Genomic DNA, 23729 nt, shown 5'->3' with positions numbered 1-23729 from the left:
GTTACATCCCTAAGCATTAGTATTAGCCTAGCAATAGCAATGACCTAGCAATAGCAATAACCTAACAATAACATTAACCTAGCATCATTATTAACATTAGCATAGCAACAACATTAGCCTAGCATTAATATTGACCTAGTATTAACTTTAACTTAGCATTATCATTAGCCTAGCAATAGCATTAGCCTAGCATTAGCATTAACCTAGCAACAGCAATAACCTAGCAATACCATTAACCTAGTATCAACATCAACCTAGCAACAGCAATAACCTAGCAATAGCATTAACCTAGTATCAACATTAACATTAGCATAGTAATAGCATTACCCTAGCATTGACATTAGCCTAGCATTAATATTGACCTAGTATTAGCTTTAACCTAGCATTATCATTAGCCTAGCAATAACATTAGCCTAGCATTAGCATTAACCTAGCAATAACAGTAACCTAGCAATAACATTAACCTGGCATTAACATAAGCAAAGCAATACCATTAGCCTTGCATTAACATTAGCCTAGCATTAATATTTACCTAGTATTAGCATTAACCTAACAATAGCTTTAACCTAGCAATAGCATCAACGTAGCATCAACATTAGCATAGGAATAGCATTAGCCTAGCATTAACATTAGCCTAGCATTAATATTGACATAGTTTTAGCTTTAACCTTGTATTACCATTAGCCTAGCAATAACATTAGCCTAGCAATAACATTAGCCTAGAAATAACATTAGCATTAGCCTTTTATTACCATTAGCCTAGCAATAACAATAACCTAGCATTAGCATTGCATTAGCTATACCTTAGCATTAACATTAACCTAGCAATAGCATTAACCTAGCATTAACATTAACTGCTCTATTTATATTCTAGGTTAATTGTCACTGTTTTTGATTTTCATTCAAGTAAGAAATTAACCCTCGGAATTGCTTGAAGGTTTATCTATTAACTTAATTATTTACTTTTAAACACTTCATTCATTGCAATTTTAGCATAATATATAATTTAATCTTTTAAATAAATGTAATAGATGTTAAAGAGTATGTTATATTATCTGTTGTTTCTTTTCACACTAGATATTAGAACAAAGAGAAAATAATTAAATCCTTAAAATTAAATGAAATCCTAAAGTTTTAGATATTTAACAACTCACTAATGTTCTGGAGCTCCTGTACACCTCGGGGTTCTACATGGGTGTTAAAATAGGACTGTTGGATTGGTTACTTTGCCTTACAAAATAAACAAACAAAAAGCGTTTGTGCTCACAGAATGTCATATTACCACAACAACATTCTCAGCAGTGAAGTAAAATTAATAGATGAGGCTGCAAGAAACTGGTATTTTTATATTATAGTATAATGTAATTCCAGCTTATATTCATGTGTTTACTCTTTCAGGAGTATTTTTGTTAGCTCTTTAGATTTATCCTTACGTTAAATATACATTGTCATAGTTTGTTCAGGTTTTAACTGTGATTGTGGCTGTGTTCTTAATTTTTTACTTGTAATCAAATACAATCATTAACATACTGATATGTCGGACTAAGTTGTTTTGGTTTTGTTTTTGACTTGACTTTTTAAACAGGCAAAAAGTCACAGGAAGCTTTTTTCAAAGTCAGAAACAAACAACTTTTCATCCTTTTATCTTCCTCAAATTTAGAGGTCTCTGTGGTTTTATCTGATCTGGTCTAGACTTTAGTGTCTCCCTCTTTCTCTCCAAGTCAGACACTTTTAGTCACTGAATCATTCAGTTATACAGCTAACACCGGCAGTAATTATGTGGATTGTCAAGTACAACATAATTAGAACCCTATTAGGTGAGCTCTATATGTCTCTGGCTAAAATATCTGCTTTGAACCCTGTCTGTGTTCAAGTTTGTTGTGAATAAAATGCTAATTAAATATTACCTGCTATTATTACACAAGATACATTTCAAATGGACATACTGTAAGTAATGAAAATGTGCGCAAACCCAAAAGAAAACACACAGTATTGGCATTTCTCCCTTGGACTAAGGTAGATACTAGTGTTTTACTCAAGACTAAATTATCCAAGACCAAAACTTGCCCGACAAGACCAAGAATTTAAGGAGCCGAGAAACGAGTCAAGACCAAGACCAACACAAGTACAAGACAATAAAAATCTATTTTAAAAACCATGACAAAGTTGAACAGTTGAGTTTAGTTTTCTTTTAAATACATTTGTCAATGTGTCTGCAACTTTTTCAAAGAACAATATGCAAAATAATCTCAAATGTTGACAAATTTGTTCAGCTAAATTTTTGCAAAAAATGAAAAAAAGCCACTAGTAAGTCCAGAATTATTTTAAATATCTGAAAATAAGGTGTTTATCTGTCAGGTGAATGAGGCATAAAGCAAGTTATTTCTGACTAGAAATAAGATGGACTGATGGTATGATTTTTTTTTGCAGGTGTCTGACACACAAGGCACTGGAAATATTTCCAAGCAGGCAGAACAATCAGTGACCTAACAGTAAATGTTTCAAGTCAAATTAAAGCATTAATTGTTGAAAAACAGTTTCAAGTGCGTCTCGATTTTATCACTTCAATGAAGTTGAGGTGATGCAGATCCGTGCTGTTCTTGGATGGTCTTGACAGAAAATTCCGAGATGGCCAGTGTAAGACCGAGACAAGACTTAATAAAAATTCTCTTGAGTCTGACACAACACCAAGAAATGTCAAAATGTGGTCCCCAGACCAAGACCAGTATAGAATAATACAGTAATACAGTTTCAAACATGATCCTACTAGTGGACTGGAGATTCTGTGTCTCTCTGTCTCGGCCCCTGTGATTAACTTGTTCCATCTCTATTGTTTTACCCTTGTGTTAAGTCCAATTGAATCAGTTCAAGGATGACTGGTGGTGAGTGTAAAGAATATGGGAATGAGGAGGACCAATTAGTTCAGTTTTTAGTGTTTCTGCTGATCACATACCAACTTTGAGGACAGATTGTTCACCCCATCAGATGTCAGGTGCTAATTTATAGAAATTAGAAGGTGACACATAATACCAACCAGTGGTCATAATGGTTTGGCTGATAAGTTTATATCATCTCTGTTCTCTACACAGCAGAGCCAACACAGTGCAGATATCTGTCTAGATATCTTTAGCTCATGATACAAAAGACTCCATAATAAAATGTGATGGTTAAGTGACTCCTTATGGGAGAGCCAGGAAGCTACTGGCAGCCATCAGCTTGTGCAGAGCATTTTAATTGGATCAGATATCATAACATCTCCAGCATTATTATCAGGATTTTTTGGGGATTGAATTCAGAGCTTCTCTGTTCCACTTGAGTAGCATAATGGCCCATTCTTGCTATGAGATAGTCCGGATAGCCTAATAGAGATTTCGTTTGATGATGCCAAGGAGACAAACTTAATCCCTGACAAAAAGAAAATTGGCTTTTTAAGTGTATAGGACTATAGAAATGTACGTGTTTGGAATGAGATTCTTTTTTTCTGTTTTAGTGTTTGATCACTCAGTAGTCAACAAGACGAGCCCGTGTTTAAGCATTGAAATTCTTGGACTTTCGTTTCACTTAATCAAATGTTGGCATTTTCTCTGCACGCACTTCTCCTGTCCTCAACTCTGTCTTTCAAGGAGAGCCAGGAGACTGCACCAGTTCCCAAAGTCTTACATTAACTCTGAGGGCGTTATCATTACTGAGGTACAGAACAAGAGGAGAACAGACAAGGGCAAGGAAGGAAGACAAGAGATTTTGAGTCAAATTATTTGTGATGGGGATGAATGGACAAAGCTGGTCCTGGTTGGAGGTTTCAATAGCTGCAGTGGTATGTTTTGGAGAAATTAAGTTCAGATTAATTAAACTTCACAGAGAATCAATAACGCTTTCATTCCTGGACTTAATCAATATCCTTAGGGCGTTGAAATTAGACAGTTTTGCCCCCAGACTGTGCTGTGTTGTTTGTGTGCATGTGTGTGTCTGCTAATTACACAGCTACTGTTGTACAAACATACAGGCACCCTTAGCCATCTTTCATCTTGTGTGATTAATGAATTATGCTCTGTGATTAATTAATCTAATTAATCTCTTTTTTTAATCTCACCTAAATATTGCTAAATTACATTATTGTGGCAGATCAAAAGAATGATGTATAACAAAGTGGCTTTATAAAGTCATTTATTGTTTTTAACAGACTTGAAACATTTCCATTCCTGTATGTGAGACTATAAAGCGCTGCTGACACCTTTAGTTTAGACCATCAGGGAAATATTGATGTGTACTTTTGTCAGTCTCCAAATAATAGAAAATAGAAATGAAATAAAACATCAGGTTCAGATGTAGTGCTATAAGTTAGCACATCATAGACAGTAAGAAAAGTTTTCTGATCAATATAATTAATGAACACTAAACTGGTTTCTTTTTCTCCGTCTGATAATATGAAATATATAAAACAGACCCAGTAATCACAGTGCTGTAAATTAGCATATAGCAAAAATATCATTGTTCATCACAAAATTAAGTAACTTCTAGTAGTAGTAGAAGCCCCGCCCACATCCTCTACCACCAATAATAGGCGACTGTCCATTACAATCATTTATCCACTGACTTTGTTCATTTGTAATTCATGGATTTACTCATTTTGGCTCTGAACTCAGTCATCTTGTTCAGTGTGGACTGTGTGGGCTACTCTGTCTGCTCGATCATGTGTACCGCCCAAAGGACCGTTGTCCGTGCTAGCTGCTACATAGTTAGCATTGAGGTGAAAATGCTCCGCTGGGGGCTAGAAGAGCTCCGCTGATCCACAAACTCTTTCTTGCACAATTTGCACACAACTGGGCTTTAGTTTTCCTTTCAGTTTTTTTGTTACTAAAATTACCACTCAAAGACTCTTCAGACTCTTCAGCTTCTACCGTTGTAGCCGGGGCATCAGTATCATGGGTATACCGGGAACGTGTGCAATGAGAATAGTTCCACACTATTTGCAGTGCAAAAAAAGAATCGATTAGCGTGGTTCATTTTTTAGCGCGTTAATTTTTCCTGTAATTAATTATTTGCAGTGAACACGTTGAAGTGATACCCCTAGTCAAAACTCACAACACACATGAAAACTGTTTTTAAAATGCTGCAGTAGCTGATCTCATATCAGTCCCTCCAGGATTTTGCAAAATCAAGCAAACTCTGCGAAATCAGTGCGGCAATGCAATTTTAGTATGTGACCGCTTATCGTTATTTTTGGCATTTTAGCACTTGTAGTTGCTACGGAAGTAGCGGAGGATGTACTATGGCCTTTGCGCCATAGACATGTATACATTGACGCCGCATCGACTGCTGCCGCCCACTAGAGCGGTGCGTCTACGTTTATTATGTCTACGCTTTGCGCTGTTTACAAGGAACCTACGAAGAAGAAAATGCCTACGTCTCACCCTTTTTCCAACCAGTGCCGGAAGAAAGCATTCAATGGTGTCATGTGTGATAGAAATACCTGACATTTGCTTAAAAAAATTTTGGCTAAGGACCGTGCAAAACATTACCCAAGGTTGCTTCATAAGAATGAACTTTTTTGTTCAAAATGCAATGTTATCATCGAGCAAAACCGGAAGTCGTTGATGGACAAGCATTTTGCTTCTGCAAAGCACATCAAGAGAATGCAAGCCAGTGCACAACCCCATGTGGGAGAACAAACAGGAAGCACACAATATCATTACATACAGTATGTTCATTAATGCTTTGTATTTATAATTTTTTTGTTATGCCTAAAGAAATATGCCTTCATGATAGATTCATGTTATGCACTTTAAGAGTCCATAAGTTCAATATTGTTTGCTGTCTTGCACTTCTGATAATCACTTTTGATTAAAAAGCTAAATTGCCAAATTGTGTTGGTGTTTGCTTTGCAGCAATAAAGCATATATTGTCTGGAACATGTCTGGTCAATATGTATTTATCATTGGTAGAAATAATTAACTTAATTGTGAGTAAAGTATGTTTTAAGGCTGAAAAAAAAACTCAACTTTTGGAAAAACAGCCCGCGAAATCAGGCATTTCAGCCCACAACAATCACAAAAAATGCACGCGAAATCCTGGAGGGACTGTCATATTGTATTTCAACCCTTGTAAACACATACAGTGTCACACACACACACAACACTGACTGATGCTTATGTGACGTAAATTCTCGTGTGTGTGTGGCAAAAGTCTTTCAGCATGTTCAGCAGCCTATCGGCAACAAGTTCAAAGAATGTGTTAACATGTAATTAGATAAACACATTGTTTCCTCGAAGCTATTTTTTTCTACATAATGTATAAGAATTAACTTTATTTCTCCAATGTGTACCAGCGGTTTTTACTCTTAGAGAGTTCATTTCTAGGTGACAGCAGGGCTTCTTTTTTTTTTTTTACATATGAATGTGACACAATCATGAAGAACAATAATTAAATATTGACACACAGAAGAACATTAAGGAAATAGAAGCTCCAAAAGAACAACCCATAATTTCACCCATAAGGAAGAAACATCAACCTTGTGTGTTTGTTGATGTTAGTTGCTCTTCTAATCCATATCACATCATAATGAATACTTCTTCTCTCACACAGAGCGTCCTCAACCTCCCAGGAAGTTGTTTGTTCCTCAGGAAGAGGTGGAAGCTCGCCGTCTCCGCCTCCAGTGGGTGATGGGTGGTTCAGGCTCCTCGTTACTCAGATATTTCACTCTGCAAGTCAAGGAGCTTCCCAACGGGGAGTGGAAATCGCACACCGCTGACATCCCACACAACGTGACTGCCTGGACCGTTGACAGGTACTCATTCAAAAATTAACAAAACATCCCCTTAATGTCAAAACAGCAAAAGAAAAAATGTTTTCAAATAATCTTTCTGGCTGAGGTTGATTGACTTGCAGCCTGATCCACATTGCAGTGTTTCTAAAAACTAGTACTTCTGAGAAGAGACAAACCATGGTTTACACAATGACTGTACCTGCACTTTCACATTTCATTATAATTATAACTAGAATATTTGCATTTCTTGAAGAAAATGCAAGTGAGGATGCAGGTGCTGGCCCGTGTCGCACTGCATTAGCTTAACACAGAGTCGGCGCCGGGCAGTGTTCAATGGGGGGTATTAAGAAAACTGCGGGGGGCACAAAAACACTCCGTTCTGAGTAGCCTCGTACCCCCCCCGACACACACCATTTTGCATATAGTGAATATAAATAAATAAAAGACCTTTCAATATTTAAACATGACCCTACTACACCAAACAGTGTATGAAAGCAGGTGGGTCCACAACCTCCTTAGCAGTAACAGCTATAATGTAAACAAACATGCTAAACATCTTGACATAGATGACAGTCAAGTATACAACCAGTTTGTTTGTCACACACATATATACTACTACTGAATAGTACTTTATGACATGTAGTGAAATAGCATTAGGGTGTTAAGCTTTATGTGCACAGTGTGCAGAGGTTAAAGAAAGAAGGTCAATAATAGTAAATGATCATTTAACGACAACCTAATGAATCTGTGTACCTTTCATTATTTCGTTTCAAAACCAAATTGAAAAATCAGGTTGATTTTTGGTTTTATTCATTTAAAACCAGAAACAGAAAAATGGAAAAACCAAACCAGCAGCGTTTTTCTGTTTTAAAATTAGATCTGGATCTGTTTGTGAGCTATTTGGATATTTAAGGGAAACTAGGGCGATAGTTTCATGTTTTAATCCCACTTCACAGAGGGGACACACAGACGGACTTTTATTCTGCTGCTTTTGATAAAAATGATCTTGTATCATGTTTTCTACCTCACACTGATGGCAGAGGGGTAGTTTATGTGTCGATGATGTTTCGTTAAAGAGTTATTGATGCTGGAAATCCGAATCTGTGAATATTTGCCAACTTTACCGAACAGTGTTGTGGTCCAAATAATAGTGACTGGGCGGACTTTTGCTCCCTGTCCGGACATAAGAAGAAGCAACGCATAAGTCACATTACTGATGAATTGAAACATTATTAATACATTAATTAATCAAAACCACGAGCTAAAACATCCACAGACTGAATGAAAACATGAGCAGGACCAGAAAACTGTTGAAATAAATCCTAAACAGTCCTATTGTGTGAGAAGACCTGGTCCAGGACCTGGGGAGGGAAACTAGATGCAGCGGACTTCAGTTCTTGCTCTAATTTCTCCATAAATATCACACAAACAGAACAAGTTTTAAAAAAAACAAAAAAAAACACTGTTTATCTGTTTTTTTGTTTTTCTGTATTTCTTTTTTGGTTTTAAATCAGAAAAACAAAATAACCACACTGTTTATTTGTTATTTTGATTTGGTTTTAAAACGGAATAACTAAAGAACGAAGGGTACATGGATTCCTAATGCTATAAACACAGCCACAAAAACAAAGTTAGCTCGCTAACATACCTCTGACTAACTGGTCTCTACAGACACGGGCATCAGTAGACTCTGCTCCTCTCGACAGCAGCAGTAGGTTTAAAATCCACTTTTTACGGCATTGTTCTGTGAGCTTTATACATTTCTCACCTCTGTGAACGACAATCTTTGGTACTCTATAAAATCTCTTTTCCTTTTCTCGGTTAGAACGACTGGAGCAGCCGTAAACTACACAAAACATGGGCATTTTGATGATTAACCTTACATTAGCCTAGCATTAGCATTAACCTAGCAATAGCATTAACCTAGCATTAGCTAAGCATTAACCTAGCAATAGCATTAACATTTGCGATAAGGTTGAAAAGGTTGAAATGTGTTGAACGTATTAGCTGAACATGTTAAAGGTTGAATGTAATTTGTAATTTGTTTGTAAAGATTTGAAGGAAAACTGGAGCAGCTCCACTCTAAAAATGGGATTGGAGCTAAAAAGTCAATGCAGTTTCACAAACACATGTAATAACTCAAGAAGTTTAAAAGTTACAAATTTTTAAAATATAAGCATAAATCTTGGGAAAATCTCAGAACGCTTTGATAGCTTATTTGTCCAAATTGGACAAATAATTGGACAAATAACAACCGACGGAAGGAAAAACGGATAACAATGCAGGACGCATCCTCACGAATAAAGTTTCAGTGTCTGGTTAATGTGAGTATGACAAGAAACTGTTTGATTTAGTCTAAAAATACATTATTATATAAAGTAATAATAAAAATTGCAGTTAGTAATTTGGTGATCAATAACCCTGGTATTGGCACTCATTTTAAAAGTAACTTAATCAGGAGTTACAGATAAGAACAGTCTATCCTGATAAGGCCTGTGGTTTGATGGATGATTTGATGGGGTTTCTGTTTTTGTTGCAGCACATGTTCAGCTCATTCTTGGCTGTGATGCTATTCTGTTAGTGGTAGCCCTCTGTCAATGGCTGCCATCAGCCAGCTGCTCACAGTGTCAAATCAAAAAGTCTCAAAAGCAACTAATTAATGTGAAATATGAAAGATTTGGTGTACATGTTGTTTGTTTGTTGTTTTTTGTAACGATGGGCATCGTTGGGGTTATTAAAAACAATACATATAAGAGAAAAAAGTGTCATAAATACCAGTATATTTTGCCTCTTTACACCTGTGTTTTATTTACAGACTAATGTTTACCATCACTAGAATCTAATTTTTTTTACTTAAATAGGGACAATACAATTGTAAATAGTTCCATTGCCGTAACGTGAATGCAACTAATATATTGTACAAAAAGTTTAAAGCTATTGCTAATTTCCAACTCTTGTCCCTAGTTTTACATTATTGGATATTATAACCAATGAGGTCAAATGTAAATAGCACACATGATAAAACGTGACGCAACACAAAACAGATACAAAAACATATACAATCATCACAACAAGCACAAAAAACAACAACCATAGTATAACTGTATTACACAGTCCACCAAAATAAATCATACAGGACCAGCACTATCATCAACCATCACTCCTTACAGTCACATGTCATCTCCAGAGAATGACTATTATTGGGAACAGCTTTGTTTTTCTTTTAACCAGCATTTAACCTTTTGGTAAAAGTGTTTCATCTAGAATTAATTACATTTCTTTTTACATTTCACTATGCCCCCGGTTGCTATATTACTGTCATATTTTTGGAGATTCTGGACATAGATTCTGTAAATATTTGAAAATGTGTTTGATTTAATTTGTAGTAAATTTCTCTGGGAAAATGAATAAGGAATCCACTGTTACCTACCATCAACTAACGCTCACTATTTTAGTTAATTAATTTTTGTCATCAAACATAGCCATTTCTCAATATTTAGATTATCTGTGTTGATCTTTTAAAAACGTCTTATCAAAATCAAAAACAAAGAACCAAAACTGAACAGTACGACCGGGTGACCGTGGCTCAGGTGGTAGAGGGTCGTCTTCTGATCGAGAGGTTGGGGGTTCGATCCCAGTACCTGACTATGTGTCGAAGTGTCCTTGGGCAAGACACTGAACCCTAAGTTGCTCCCAGTGGTCGACTAGCGCCTTGCATGGTCCTGTCCCACTGGTGTGTGAATGTGAGAGTGATTGGGTGAATGAGCTGATATGTAAAGTGCTTTGAGACTGCTTCAGTGTGGTGATAAAGCGCTATATAAAATCAAGTCCATTTACCATAATGAATTATTAAACACAAAAAAGGTAGAAAAGTATGTCATCCAATAGTTCTGTCCAAAACCTGCAGATTAAACTGGCTGTGCTATCCTTTGCTATGGTGTGACCACAGTGTAGCATTGAACCCTTGAGCTTATTATTTAGAGGTACGCTGAACATTTTGCTCATTTGTCTTGTTTATACACCCTTTGGAAAAGGAGTGGACAGTCTTTTAAAAAGCAAACAATACGGATTTTTAAAAGCTTCATAGATTTAAAGCTCAAATTGTTCATGGTTCATAAAGACGTACACAAGGGAGAGAAGAGTAATTATAATTATAGCGTAGAAATATCTGGGAAACCGAATCACACAATCACAGCTGGGGCTGCTGTCTGCTATTTTTTTTTATTTTCTTCTTGTCTTTATTTCTGTATTGAACTTTTGTTGTTTAGATGTGTTTTTTGTTTTGTTTTTCTTCTGTTGATGTCTGCACAACTTTTGCGGTTTCATTTGTCATCCCTCATGTTGTCACCACCTCCTCTCGTCTCCTCTCAGTCTGCATCCATCAGTGCGCAAAGTTTTCAAAAAAAAAAACATCAGATAAGTGTATTATTTTTCCTGTCACATGGGTTTTTCCTCTCCTATACTACATCCAGTGATCACACTCAGACTGGATGCACTCTCTAACTTACCCAGCAGGCCGTGCAGCGGGAGGGTGATGACGCTTCACTGCTGTGTGATCCTACTTCCTTTGTGACTGTGGGCTGCTGCTGCTGCTGCATCACACGCTACCAGACATGTAATGTGTCTGTTTCAGCCTTCTTAAAGCAGACACTATCCTCCACGATGGCAGCACTGTTGTGGTTTTCTGCACTTTCCATCACTGAATGTTCTCATTAGGACGCCGGGTGGAGGAATTTGCTCACGTCTCAACATGCATTCGCTCATACATGCTCGTTAGCCATCTTTAATTGTAGTTTTCCACTGAGACATCTATTGAACCAAAACATCAAGGTCCCTAGGCTTCTGAACACACACACACACACACACACACACACACACACACACTCACTCGGAGAGAGAGAAAGAGTGAGAATGAGAGTGCTCTGCATTGTCCCTAACGTCCTCCCGGTGCTGTTGGTTTCACACCATGTTCAAGCTCGGCCTCTTTGATGTTGTATTCCTGTGATTTACAACCCCAACCCCCCCACTGGGCTTCTTCTTGTCCCCTATTATACAAGAAGATGCTTGAGCATTTCTCTTGCCACATGCTGAATTTCTAACTTTGTCCTTGGAGGTCCCCTGGGTCCCCATAAATAAAGTCTGGAGAAAGGCCGTGTAGGTGGATGTGATAGAAAGAGTGTAGTGGCTTCTGTTTGGAAATAAAAAAATGCATCCTTTTATCTCATCTTCATAACAGGTTTCATCCAACAAAAAGAAGGGCAAAGGGAAGGTTTTCCTCTACCAGTTCAATTCAATTTTCAATTTTTATTTTTTTTCAGTGTGTGTGAGGGGGGCTTCATTTAAAGTATCAGCGTGATATAAGGCCCACTTCACTTATATTTCTACTCACTATTCTGAATATAAGTGGTTTTTCAGAGTAAAGTGTTTTTCAAATGACTGATAGAATGTGTTACTTTGTGCACAATGTATTCACCTTGAGTAGAGGAGAAATGCAGATGTGGTGGTGGTATAGCAATAAAGAATGCTTTTTGCAGGCAAGGTAATTAGGAAAGGTGTAAAATAATAAAAAAAAAGTGGAAAAGTATTTATAAGGGACAGTTTTTCAGAAAGTCTTGAAGGTTTCTGTTCAATGATGACAGAGTGTTCTTTAGTTGGATACCTTCTGTGGGAGAGGAAACTAAAAGTGACCATTTTTTTGTTTGTTTTTTTGGTATTTTGGTAATTATTCTCTGTCATTTGCTTTGAGCTCATTCATTTTTGGTAACTATCTGCTGCCGTAAATTGTTGGCTGAGTTTATGACATAAGTGCATGAAAGGGAAACTATGTAACAGATCAAGGGACATTTGTAAGAAAAGGGGGAAAGGAAATCTGGGTGAACATTTGGAATATATACGGTATTCATATGAAGGTAGAAATGTTGCAAAATGGGAGAACTGTGATCTGAGCTTGTGTATAAAAAGTCCACACACTCGTGAAATGAATTTCATGTCACAAATGATGGGAACAAATGTGAACCTGTGGTGTTGAAATTTAAACCTTAAGGAATATATTCACACATGCGTGATCTCAATGTGAATTCGCAGAAAAAATATTCACAAGGAGAATTTCTGCAACAAAATGTGTTGCAGAACTCCAGCAGCACGGATACACACCAGAGAAGTATTTTGTGCAGCTATAACGGAAGATTGGAGAAGTTGTAACCGCAGAGTAGATGCTGTAAAGGATAATAGACAAGGTTAATAAAAAACATGTGAGGAAATGTTTGATTACAAGTTTGCAGCTGTCATTTTATTTGTGTAAATATCAGTCTACACCAGTGGTTCTCAAACTTCTTTGGCTCAAGTACCCCCTTTTTCTTATTTCTGAATCCAAGTACCTCCTTTTTCTTATTTCCTTTGTCCGACTACAACATTTTGCTAAGATAACTATTTAAAAATCTATAGATCGTAATGTTTGAATGAACGAGTGATAACACAAATTTCAGAGAATTGAACTCTGTAAATAAGTGGAAAGAAACGAAGAGTTACGAATGTAACTATGGTTCTATGAATCCCGAATGACCGCCAGAGGCGGTGCTTTAAGCACTGAATATTCCCCTTCGCGCATGTGCAGTGCGAGTATGTATACCAACAATGTCACCAGTGACCCCTGGATGACCCAGAGGAAGTTTATATCTTCCGGTGTCACTCCAGGGTACTTTCCTACAGAATCTTCTCGCGAGCACACGAGGATTCTGAGTGACAAAGAGCTCTGGCGGTCATTCGGGATTCATAGAACCATAGTTACATTCGTAACTCTTCGTTCTATTTCATCCCTGCTGACCGCCAGAGGCGGTGCTTTAAGCACTGAATGACTTATACCAGAAAAGTCACGAAGAATTCTGCTTACCACCCTTCAGTGTGTAGGGTCAGAGGACTCTGGCCGAAGGACCACAGCCAATGGATGGGGTGTGGCTACATTCACCCTGTAGAATCTGGAGAAAGTGCCTGGCGACGCCCATGAGGCCGCAGCACAGATGTCCTCCAGGGGCACTCCCCTCAGGGCAGCCCATGACGTAGCAACACTCCTGGTAGAGTGGCACCGCACACCAGATGGGATGAGACGGTTACTTGCCCGATATGCATGGGCAATCACATCGACAATCCAGTTGGACAGGCGCTGCTTGGAGACAGCACCACCCCTGTTAGGGCCACCATAACAGAGAAAGAGCTGATCAGACCCCCGAAAACCTACAGTAGCTGCAATGTAGGCTTCCAAGGCGTGCACTGGGCACAACAGGTCAGACTGAACCTCTGGCTCCACGGAAGAAGGGTTGAACCGTGCCAGCCGAATGGGCTGGTTGAGGTGAGCGCGGGATAGCACTTTAGGGAGAAAAGCTGTGTTCGGCCACAGAGTGACTCCCGAGCCGTCCGAATTCCACCTCAGACATGTGTCGCTGATTGACAGGGCGTGCAGCTCACCGACACGCTTTTGCGGAGGAAATGGCCAGAAGGAACGCAGTCTTAAGGGTAACCCACTTCAGCGCTGCTCGTGCCAAGGGCTCAAACGGTGGAAGGCGCATTGCCTCCAGCACCAGGGGAAGATCCCATGCTGGAGTCCTTGTGGCTCTCGGAGAATGCAACCTCCAAGCTCCTCTCAAAAAAAGTGACACCAGCTTGTGGCTACCAATCGTGCCATTGTCGACCATTACATGTCTGCAAGATATTGCTGCGACATAGACTCTCAGCGTTGAATGAGAAAGCCCTTTGTCCAGAAGGGACTGGAGAAAGTCCAGAATAGCTGGCACAGGGCAGTGCACAGGGTCCACCTCCCGCCTTGTACACCAGTCGGAAAACAGTTTCCATCTGTTCTCATACTGGAGGCGAGTAGACGGCGCTTGCAGATGCTGCCTCTGCCTGCTGTGGAACAACTGTATGCAGCCGCTGTAGAGCCAGGCGCATGACAGCGTGCATGGAGTTGTCTTCCACCTCGGCCCCCTGAACCGACATCCAAATTCTCCCCATAATCACAGAAATGGCTAGCCGAAGCAGCCAAAGAGAGTGTATCCTCCTCGGGCAGCAGCGTTGGCATTGGGGGAGAGAGTGCCGCATCAGCCACCAGGGGAGTAACCGGCTGGCTGTCGGCCAGCAGGGATCTCATCTGAGCCAATTCAGCAGACAGCTGCTCAACTTTAGATGATAACCCACTATGGTCAGACTTCGTTCTCTTCCTGGAGGGGGCAGCTGCCGCAGCCACTGCCCGCCTCTTTCAGCGTGTCTGACCGGTCGGAGGTGGCTGGCCTGGGGGGAGGTCGACTACGGCAACTGAGCCTTCCACCCCCGCCAACCTGGCAACCCTGGCCACCCGAGGCAAGTAGCTGCAGTTCATGCAGGGATTGCCTGACAGCGCCTACCCCAGGTGCTCAGGGCCAAGGCATGTTGGGCATAGGTCGTGGCCATCCTCTGGCTGTAAAGAAACCCCACAAGATGTGCAGATATGTGAGCCATCCATCGTAGCTTGACTGAGAAGTCACTGATTTCAACACAGGTATTCAACAAAGGGAGGGGGCGTGCACGCCGCCTGTCTGGTATCACCCTGCACTCCTCGGCTTAGCCTGAGCGCGGACGCCGTAGGTTGGCCGAGTATAGGGACCGTACACTGGGGAAGGGAGCGCGCACGCTGCCTGCACAGTAGAGGCCCAATATACTAAATAAAAAACAACCAATGTACTGTGGTCCTCACCCAGACTGGGCTCTTTAACAGAAGATGACACTAGCTTAGCCGGTGATGCTAATGTAAACAAATCCACGCTGGGCTCCAGGCGTGCACACACAACCCACCAGCAAACAAATAAAGTCGGCTAACTTAAATTTCGGGAGTAGGCTGCTCAAATGCAGCCTTCACCGACCATCTCTTTCATTTTTATAAAGACAACCGTTGATCTCCCGAATAAGCGGCTACTTACCTTGTCAGCGTGTGTCGTCGGGACCAAACACAAACCATATGCTGGGGGGAGGCGGCGCTAACGCGGCCTGTGCCAACAGAGGTTGCTAATGGGTGAAGCTACCGCTACCCAAGCACTCACCGTCGCAGCTCCTGGAGGGCGAATGCATGCTGCTCCGACCTACCACGGTCACGGAGCTACTAGCGACGGCAGCTGTATGCACAGTATTCCAGTAACTGCGCGCGAGAAGAAAAAAAGGAAAGTTCCCTGGAGTGACACCGGAAGATATAAACTTCCTCTGGGTCATCCAGGGGTCACTGGTGACATTGTTGGTATACTCGCACTGCGCATGCGCGAAGGGGAATATTCAGTGCTTAAAGCACCGCCTCTGGCGGTCAGCAGGGATGAAATAGAACAGTATTTAGTGCAGTGGTTTCCAACCCTTTTTGGATCGTGACCCCATTTTATTATCAAGAACATATGGTGACCCCAAATCTTTTTTTTTTCTAGAATTAGATTTTGATCCAGTTTGAGCGCAGATATTTAGTTGAACCAGATTTATATTTTACAAATGTAATACATAGTAATACAGTTGTTAAAGATTGTGTTTTTTTATTTTTTTTAATAAGAATAATAATTTTAAAAATGATTTTTTTCAGAAATTTCAGGCAGCCCCACATGGGGTCCCGACCCCAAGGTTGAAAATCATTATTTAGTGGCTCCTGAATAGATTTGTTTTCATAGTTTTTATAATTTCCGGTCATCTCACACCTTGGGTGGGACAGAGACACTTTATTTGTTAATTTCCCACTCTCTCTTGCTCTCTCTCTCTCTTTCTAGTACCCCCTGTAGTGTATTGCGTACCCCTAGGGGTACACATGCCCCCATTTAAGAAACACTGGTCTACACATTTGTGTGACTTCAAATTGAGATCAGGCATGGGTGAATATTGTCTTTGGGTTTAAATTTTAACTCTACAGGTTCACATTTTTCCCCATTATTTGTGAAATGAAATTCATACCAGATGTGTGCTTTCCCATTTTGCAACATATCTACCTTCATATATTCACAGTCAGATGATTCTACAGACTCTTTGCATTGGTGTTTATAAGAAAAAACAAGTTTGTGAGAAAAAATGCACAGACTTCAGGAGGGAGGAGAGAGGTCAGCTTTGGTCTCTGTTCTGATCATAAATTGTTCATAGTTGTGACAGAGTGACTAAAGGTTGTATTTAATGTGGTGAGCGGCTGAAGCAGGGAGGCACACCTGCCTGGAGACGCACCACACCGAGCTGGCAGAGATTGTTGTGGCTCGAATGTGTTGTTTTTGTTTTTATCTGAGCCCAGGCAATGAAATGTGTGCAAACACACACAACGCTGTGCACGCTGATCTATCAACAGAACCCTTACCTGTGGTCCAATCCTGCTACTGGTTCAAAAGGGTGAACCACTCAAACAAAAACTTACCTGACTTAGAAAGTTGGATTTCATAACAGCACTGTGCAAAAAGATTAACTCGCTAAACTCCTACAGACTTTTCACTGAGTCCTTCAGCTACCATTCACACTTCCCACAGAGGTGTGAGATAAGAAGCAAACTTTTCACATCAAGGATAGAAAGCCTGTAATGTAATGTTTTCTATGTCACTCTCAGATAAACATGACAAGCTCATACAAATGTAGGCAATAACTCGTCATTCAAAAGTGGATTTAGAGAAGAAACTTCTGACTCCTGTTGTTAAAGATGTTTTACAAACGTGACAAAACCTCACGATCAAACACGATACATGTTGAAAGTGGAGTGCAAGTTGACCCCAAAGGAGTCCAACAAAAAGGCCCAAAATATTGTTTTGTTGGCATTCTTTTAATCTCTTATTTGAATTATCACAATCACACATTTTCTTCTTGCTTGTATTTCTTCACATAGGCTGAAGCCTTTTACGTCATACAAGTTTCGAATGCTGGCCACCAATGACGTAGGCGACAGTGTCCTCAGCAAAGAGACGGAAGCTGCTACAACTCTGCAGGATGGTGAGAAAACGGGAGGTTGATTTCACATGGGGGAGGAATGGAAACCCACAGCAAATACAAAGATATTGAATCATAACCTTGGATATCTGTAAGGGGGCGGATAATCCGTCTTATTGTTCCTCTCTTCACTTTCTGTTTTTTTCCCTTTTTTTCTTCCAGTTCCTGATGTGCCTCCAGTGATTTTGACCGTGAAGCCGACAACAACTACTTCAGTCCTTGTGCAGTGGAAGGTATTCTCAGATTTCTATCACACCAACATTTCCTGCAAGTTACGCCCACTGTGCAACCCCAGACTCTGTAATGAAACCCAGTTGGTTTCCTGGTTAATTATTTACTTGGAAATCAAAACCCCAATAGACAGTTGGTATTAGTTTTCACTGCATGTGTGTTTTTGTCAGTCTAAAAAAGAAGACATTTTCCAAGGGCAGCATAGATGGACTGGAAAAGGTGGCTTTAAAAATAGAAGAATAGAGAATGCTTGATTGGCTGGAGATGTTAAGCTTTAATGAGCATACTGTAGCAGGAGACCGCTAGGGTTCAGGGTGAGAGGCTCACTCAGCCACAGTGCATTCTTTACACTGTTTAGTTAAAAATAGAGAGGAAATCGATGTGCAGTGTGGCTACTTCACTGTTTGTCAGTTTGGATAACATCCTCTTTAGTCCCTGTAGCTTTATGTCAAAGTAGAAGGAAGCAGTGCAAAAATAACAGTCACCTATTTTGCCGTCAACCTTTAAATGTGTGCCAAACGCACTGAAGCATCACTTTGCCTGTAAAAGGTAGAGCCAGACCAATCCGGCAGCCCCTTAGTGTGGACTTTGCTGATAATATTCCAGTCTGCCAGTGTCCTGGCCATTCCCTTATTTAACCACAAGAACAGGAAAAGGTGAACAGAACTCCCAGAAATGTAAGAAATTCTTGTAATGTTTTATTGTTTGTGCTCGTTTGAACTTCTCCAGCGTCCAGATGATGACAGCGTTAATGGGGTCTTAACTGGATACCGCCTCTATTATAGAGAACTCCCTGTGAACGCAACTTTAAATGAAACAGAGACAAACAAAAGCAACACCACAAGTGCTCTGGTTACAAGTAAGTAACTCAACAGAAGGCTCTGTTCCCCTGTGGCCTGCACAGTCGACAGTATAATGTTTAAAAGGTGATGGAGGGTATAGTTGTTTGGACCTTTTCAGATGAGTCAGTGATCATGATGAGAAAGAGCCCATTTCTGGGCTTTGTTTTTTTCTGTGTTTTTTTTAAATTCACCAAAACTTTCAAATTTAAGATGCAGTTTTTAAACAAGTTTCCAGTCGTCACCAGAAGACTTACATTTCATTAACTGTCAATGACAATCAGCCGAAATTTCATGCGAAGGGGCAAAAAAAACTAGCTGCTTAACTCGGCCCATGGAAATGTCATGTTGTGTTAAAAAAAGATATCACTTCCTTTCTACTCAATCTGCCTAGTTACTCACTCAGTCTACTCACCTCTATCTACTTCTGCTAATATGCAAAAATAATGATGGCGTAAAAGGTTTTAAAGAAGAAAACTGTACTGCTAATGCTAGATGTAGCATTTACATTCCAAATACTCATTTAACAACAATTTGATTTGAATCACTAATCATTATTGACGATTCGATCCATGGATGATATTGGTTAATTCAGAACAATTCGATTCAGTAACTTTTTATTTCAAAATGATAATTCAACCAGTGTGTATTTATGAAATAAATACCTGAATACTGGACGGTGAAGGTGAGCTTTACTAGATTCCTGTTTCTCGTAAGGTGGACGTAACGAAACAAGTAAACAACATTTAATGGCAAATGTATTCACATTTTATTTGAATAAAGTCCAACTAATACTTTATTTTAATTAACAGGATGTTAACCTTTCTGCTCAAATTTTCAATAAAATGACATATTAGGTTTACCTGACTCTTCTGCTTGTTCAGGTTAAATGAGCTAAATAATGAGTTAAATAGCTAATGCTAATGAGCTAACGCTACCACCACCACTGCTTCTGCTGCAGTGAACGCTGCCAAAAGGGCCTGGTGGTCGACGGTGGACACAGCAATCGACTCCTTTAGAATATCTTGGTCTTTGCAAAAGCCAAAGTGTTTCCACACACTGGATCCCAAAGGTGGATTGATCAATTTCTTGTTCGCCTGCTTCTCCGCCATTCGGTATTTTGTTGTCTGCTGACACGTTGAAATGACGTCACAGACAGCCGACAGATTCGGCGCAACGTCTTTATTATTAGAAGTGCTTTTAAAACACATCCATATAAAATCTGCCATGCTAACATCCAATGCGGTATTTCCTTGTATTGATTGATTACCTTTTAAAATGTTTTTAGATCGATTAGTGTAATCCGAAAGGCCAAATTTCCGAGCACAGAACAATGTAGTTGATCATAGGAATGTAAATCGATTAATCAATCTATTGGATGAATTGTTATACAGTAGCCTTAAAGAATGATAATTTAAACGTCAGTTTTTCTCTTATGGAGCGAATAAATTATTGTTAACACAAATGACCAACATCTCCATGCTATCTTGGTGCAATATGTGTATTTTTCAGATTTTTGTCTTAAATAACAGAATTTTCAGAATCCAAAAAAAAAAAACGCAAACAGCTGCTGTCTTGTTTTGCCTAAAATTGCTTGGCCCCACCCATTAATACGTAGCAGCTATAATTCCATATTATAACTGTCATTGATTGCTGTCCTGTTTGCAATTTATCATGCTGTTTCTTTATCTGGCCATCTTTTCTTTATCATTTCAAGTCAAAAGCACCTTTAAGACAGTCAGCAGTGCTTCGCTCACAGACTTTGAATTGACACGTAAGTGGTTCCCTACAAAAGCCAAGAAGTTCAATTTGTCTGTTTTGTACATTTTAAGGCTAAGTGGCTCCATTTATTCACAGAACTAAAGAAATTCAAACGCTATCAGATCGTGATGACAAGCTACAACATAATAGGGGAGAGCCCTCCATCTGCTCCAGTCGAGGTCTCAGTGGGAGAGGCAGGTGAGTGAAAATGCAATTTGAGCAAAAGCTTGTCTGTTTATTACACACACACACACACACACACACACACACACATCCTCACACACACACAACCACTAAGAGATGATGCCATAACACTCACAGAAATAACCTAATACCTTGTCATTCTTCTTCTTTCTGTGAATGTTTTGCCATTTCTACACTTTGTTTGTGATGTTGAGACTTTGCCTGAGAGTTGTACTTCTGACACTTGTGATCAGTTAATTGTACAAAGTTGTCCTTTCTCATGCTTTCACCTGTAGACAGAGAAACTTGATTATACCTGGACCATCAGTGTGCGATGTTGAGCAAGTACCTAAACTCTAACTGATCTTGTTGTACATCGTTTTGGATAAAAGCAGGGTTGGGATCAAATATAATTGTAATCGTGTAATTGAGAATTAATTACAACTATGGCGTTATTGCTGTCAAAATCATAATTACATTGTAATTTAGTTCAGAAAATTAGGGCCCGAGCACAACGGTGTGTAGGACCCTATTGTAATGCACCTGGTTTTTATTATTAATATTCTTACAAAAAAGTTATCACATTTTTGAGGGCCTAAACACGTTCAAAAACTGGAGAAAATTTGATCGCATATTAGGACTGACAAATATCTGACATCATCACTTTCTACAGTGACCACAGACACAGATATTTCTTTCTTTTATAGAGAGATACGTCTTGCATCCAACACTGCACTGTTAAAGTACTTCACAGATTCATATTTTTATTTTAAACATACGGTTATATTTGGTTCTGTTATAAAACAATCTTGACAATAAAGTTTAATCTTTATATATATAGAAATATTCCTCTTAGCAGCCTGTTCACTTGGATGATGTGCTACGCGTATGGAAGTGATTAAGAGTTTGTAGAGCTTAGTATACACAAATTAATTACAGCAGCTTTCATTTGTATGCCAAAAAAATTAGTTATGGTTTAACCCAACCGTCATTCATAGTCATACCTATAGGTAAAAGGAAATCATAGGCTTTATATTTGCACAGAACATTGTAGGAAAGTTTGTGATATAATCTAGTGTTGTGGTAGTCGAGACCGGTCTTTTAATTTTAAAGGTCTCGGTCTCGTCTCGGACTCTGAAGCATTTTGACTCGGTCTTGTCTCGGACTCGGGCTGCCCGGACTCGGGATTTTCTCTCAAGACCATTCGAGACCAGCACTAAATCCTGCTATTTTAAAACTTTTTTATAATGTGATAATAACACAGAGAAGAATGGGATAAAACAATCCTTTATTCATTCTTTAATCCACCCTGTATAATGACCACAACCTTCCTTAATGTGACTGAGTGACGTGTGTGACACTCATATGTGTGTGTGTGTGTGTGTGTGTGTGTGTGTGTGTGTGTGTGTGTGTGTGTGTGTGTGTGTGTGTGTGTGTGTGTGTGTGTCTGGCTACGGTGTCAGTTTGGACCGCGGAGCGCAAGAGAGATATGAACTAATCACCGGTAAAAATCCCAGTAAAACTCCAGAAAACAATCACCAGTAATAAATATTATCTCCCTGGTAAAGACAGTAGCTCTAACAACTGGTAAAATGATAAACTGGTGATATTACAGCCTGTGAATGCAGTACAGGGACACATTTACTCCGCCTCTGGGTCCTAGTGCCTGCCGTCCGGTGAAGCGTGTTCTTTTTACTGAGGTCTGCGTGTGTTTAATAAGTCTGTGTGTGTTTAATAAGTCCGTGTGAAAGTCCTCATGTTTATGCCTCTGTCCATCCACTCTTTCAATTATATCCATGTCTTTTAAGGCTTTTATTACATAGTATCGGCTGGAGTCCAGGCCGCCGCCATCTTGGATTATGTCGTCACCAGCACGTCATCGCTGTAAATTGCACATGTGCAGAATGAGTCAAATAAATGTAAAGAGGTCTTATATTAGTCTATTATCTTCTTAAAGTGGTGTTTTTTTGTGGCATTAGACTCCAATTACATGTATGTATATAATATGTTCCCTACAATATAAACAGGTTCACAATATAATTATTTTTTATAGTTTCTGTTTCCACTGTATCCAGAATAATAATAATTCTCAACAAGAACTATTGATTGATTTGTCACATGACTGTTCCAGGGTTTGAGTTTGTTTTATTTAGTTTCACATCTACCTGTAGCTCTATGTTTTTTAGACGCTGACAACTTGTTTGTAGTTTTATTTCAGAAAGTTTCACTTTTACAGTTACAGCTGGAAACCTTCGTTAATTGAATATCCTAGTTACATTACAGCAACCAAATTAAACTATATCAACTAAGTGAATTAATAAAAATGTCTTGTGTAAAGGCTTTTTCAAACTAAAAAATTATCTTGTGAAATCTGTGACCTGTTGACCTGCACAACTCAAAGAATCAGAATCAAGAATCATTATTTCTTGGCAGAAATGCTTTTAAACAGTTGCTGTACATTTTAGTTAATTTTTTGCAGGCACCTTTTTTCTCCGTCAGATGTATTTAAAATAACTAAAACTAAAATTAAAGAGAGAATGGTATTTAACTGTCGAACCTTGTCATAATTTTATTTATTTATATATTTTTTTTAAATTGATGGTCTCGGTCTCGGTCTTGGTCTTGACTCGGTCTCGGCTCCCGAAAGTCTTGGTCTTGTCTTGGTCTCAGTGCATTCTGGTCTCGGGCAAGTCTTGGTCTCGGATAGTGTGGTCTTGAACACAACACTAATATAATACAGCTACATCTCAACACTTTCATATTTCTGCCACACCCCGACATGAAACACACCTCAATGTGCCCCATGTCCTGACATGCATGTGGTTACGAGGGCCCGTTCAATGCTGCTTGCAGCTTTAATTGACTTTTTAATTGTAATTGCCATGGAAATTCTATGAAAATTGTCAATTACAATTCAACGCAAAACTGGGGAACCATGTTAAAGTTCTATGAAGAGTTCTACACATATGTAATTAACAATTGTTAAAATATGTTTCATATTT

General features: G+C 39.3%; 1 protein-coding gene across 4 annotated transcripts in view; it reads left to right on the top strand.

Moving 5' to 3' along the window:
* Positions 1-23729, top strand: part of sdk1b (sidekick cell adhesion molecule 1b) — a 410315-nt gene that overhangs the window by 363849 nt on the left and 22737 nt on the right. For all 4 annotated transcript variants that reach the window (XM_028444442.1, XM_028444434.1, XM_028444426.1 and 1 more), the window contains 6 exons: positions 6583-6784; positions 17613-17716; positions 17876-17946; positions 18674-18803; positions 20501-20557; positions 20641-20742. In XM_028444442.1, coding sequence (XP_028300243.1) covers positions 6583-6784; positions 17613-17716; positions 17876-17946; positions 18674-18803; positions 20501-20557; positions 20641-20742 — 666 coding nt within the window. The remainder of the gene's footprint in view (positions 1-6582; positions 6785-17612; positions 17717-17875; positions 17947-18673; positions 18804-20500; positions 20558-20640; positions 20743-23729) is intronic.

The sequence above is a fragment of the Gouania willdenowi genome, chromosome 1, assembly GCF_900634775.1.
Source record: "Gouania willdenowi chromosome 1, fGouWil2.1, whole genome shotgun sequence".
Lineage (NCBI taxonomy): Eukaryota > Metazoa > Chordata > Actinopteri > Blenniiformes > Gobiesocidae > Gouania > Gouania willdenowi.
This window is presented reverse-complemented; position numbering and strand designations above follow the sequence as displayed.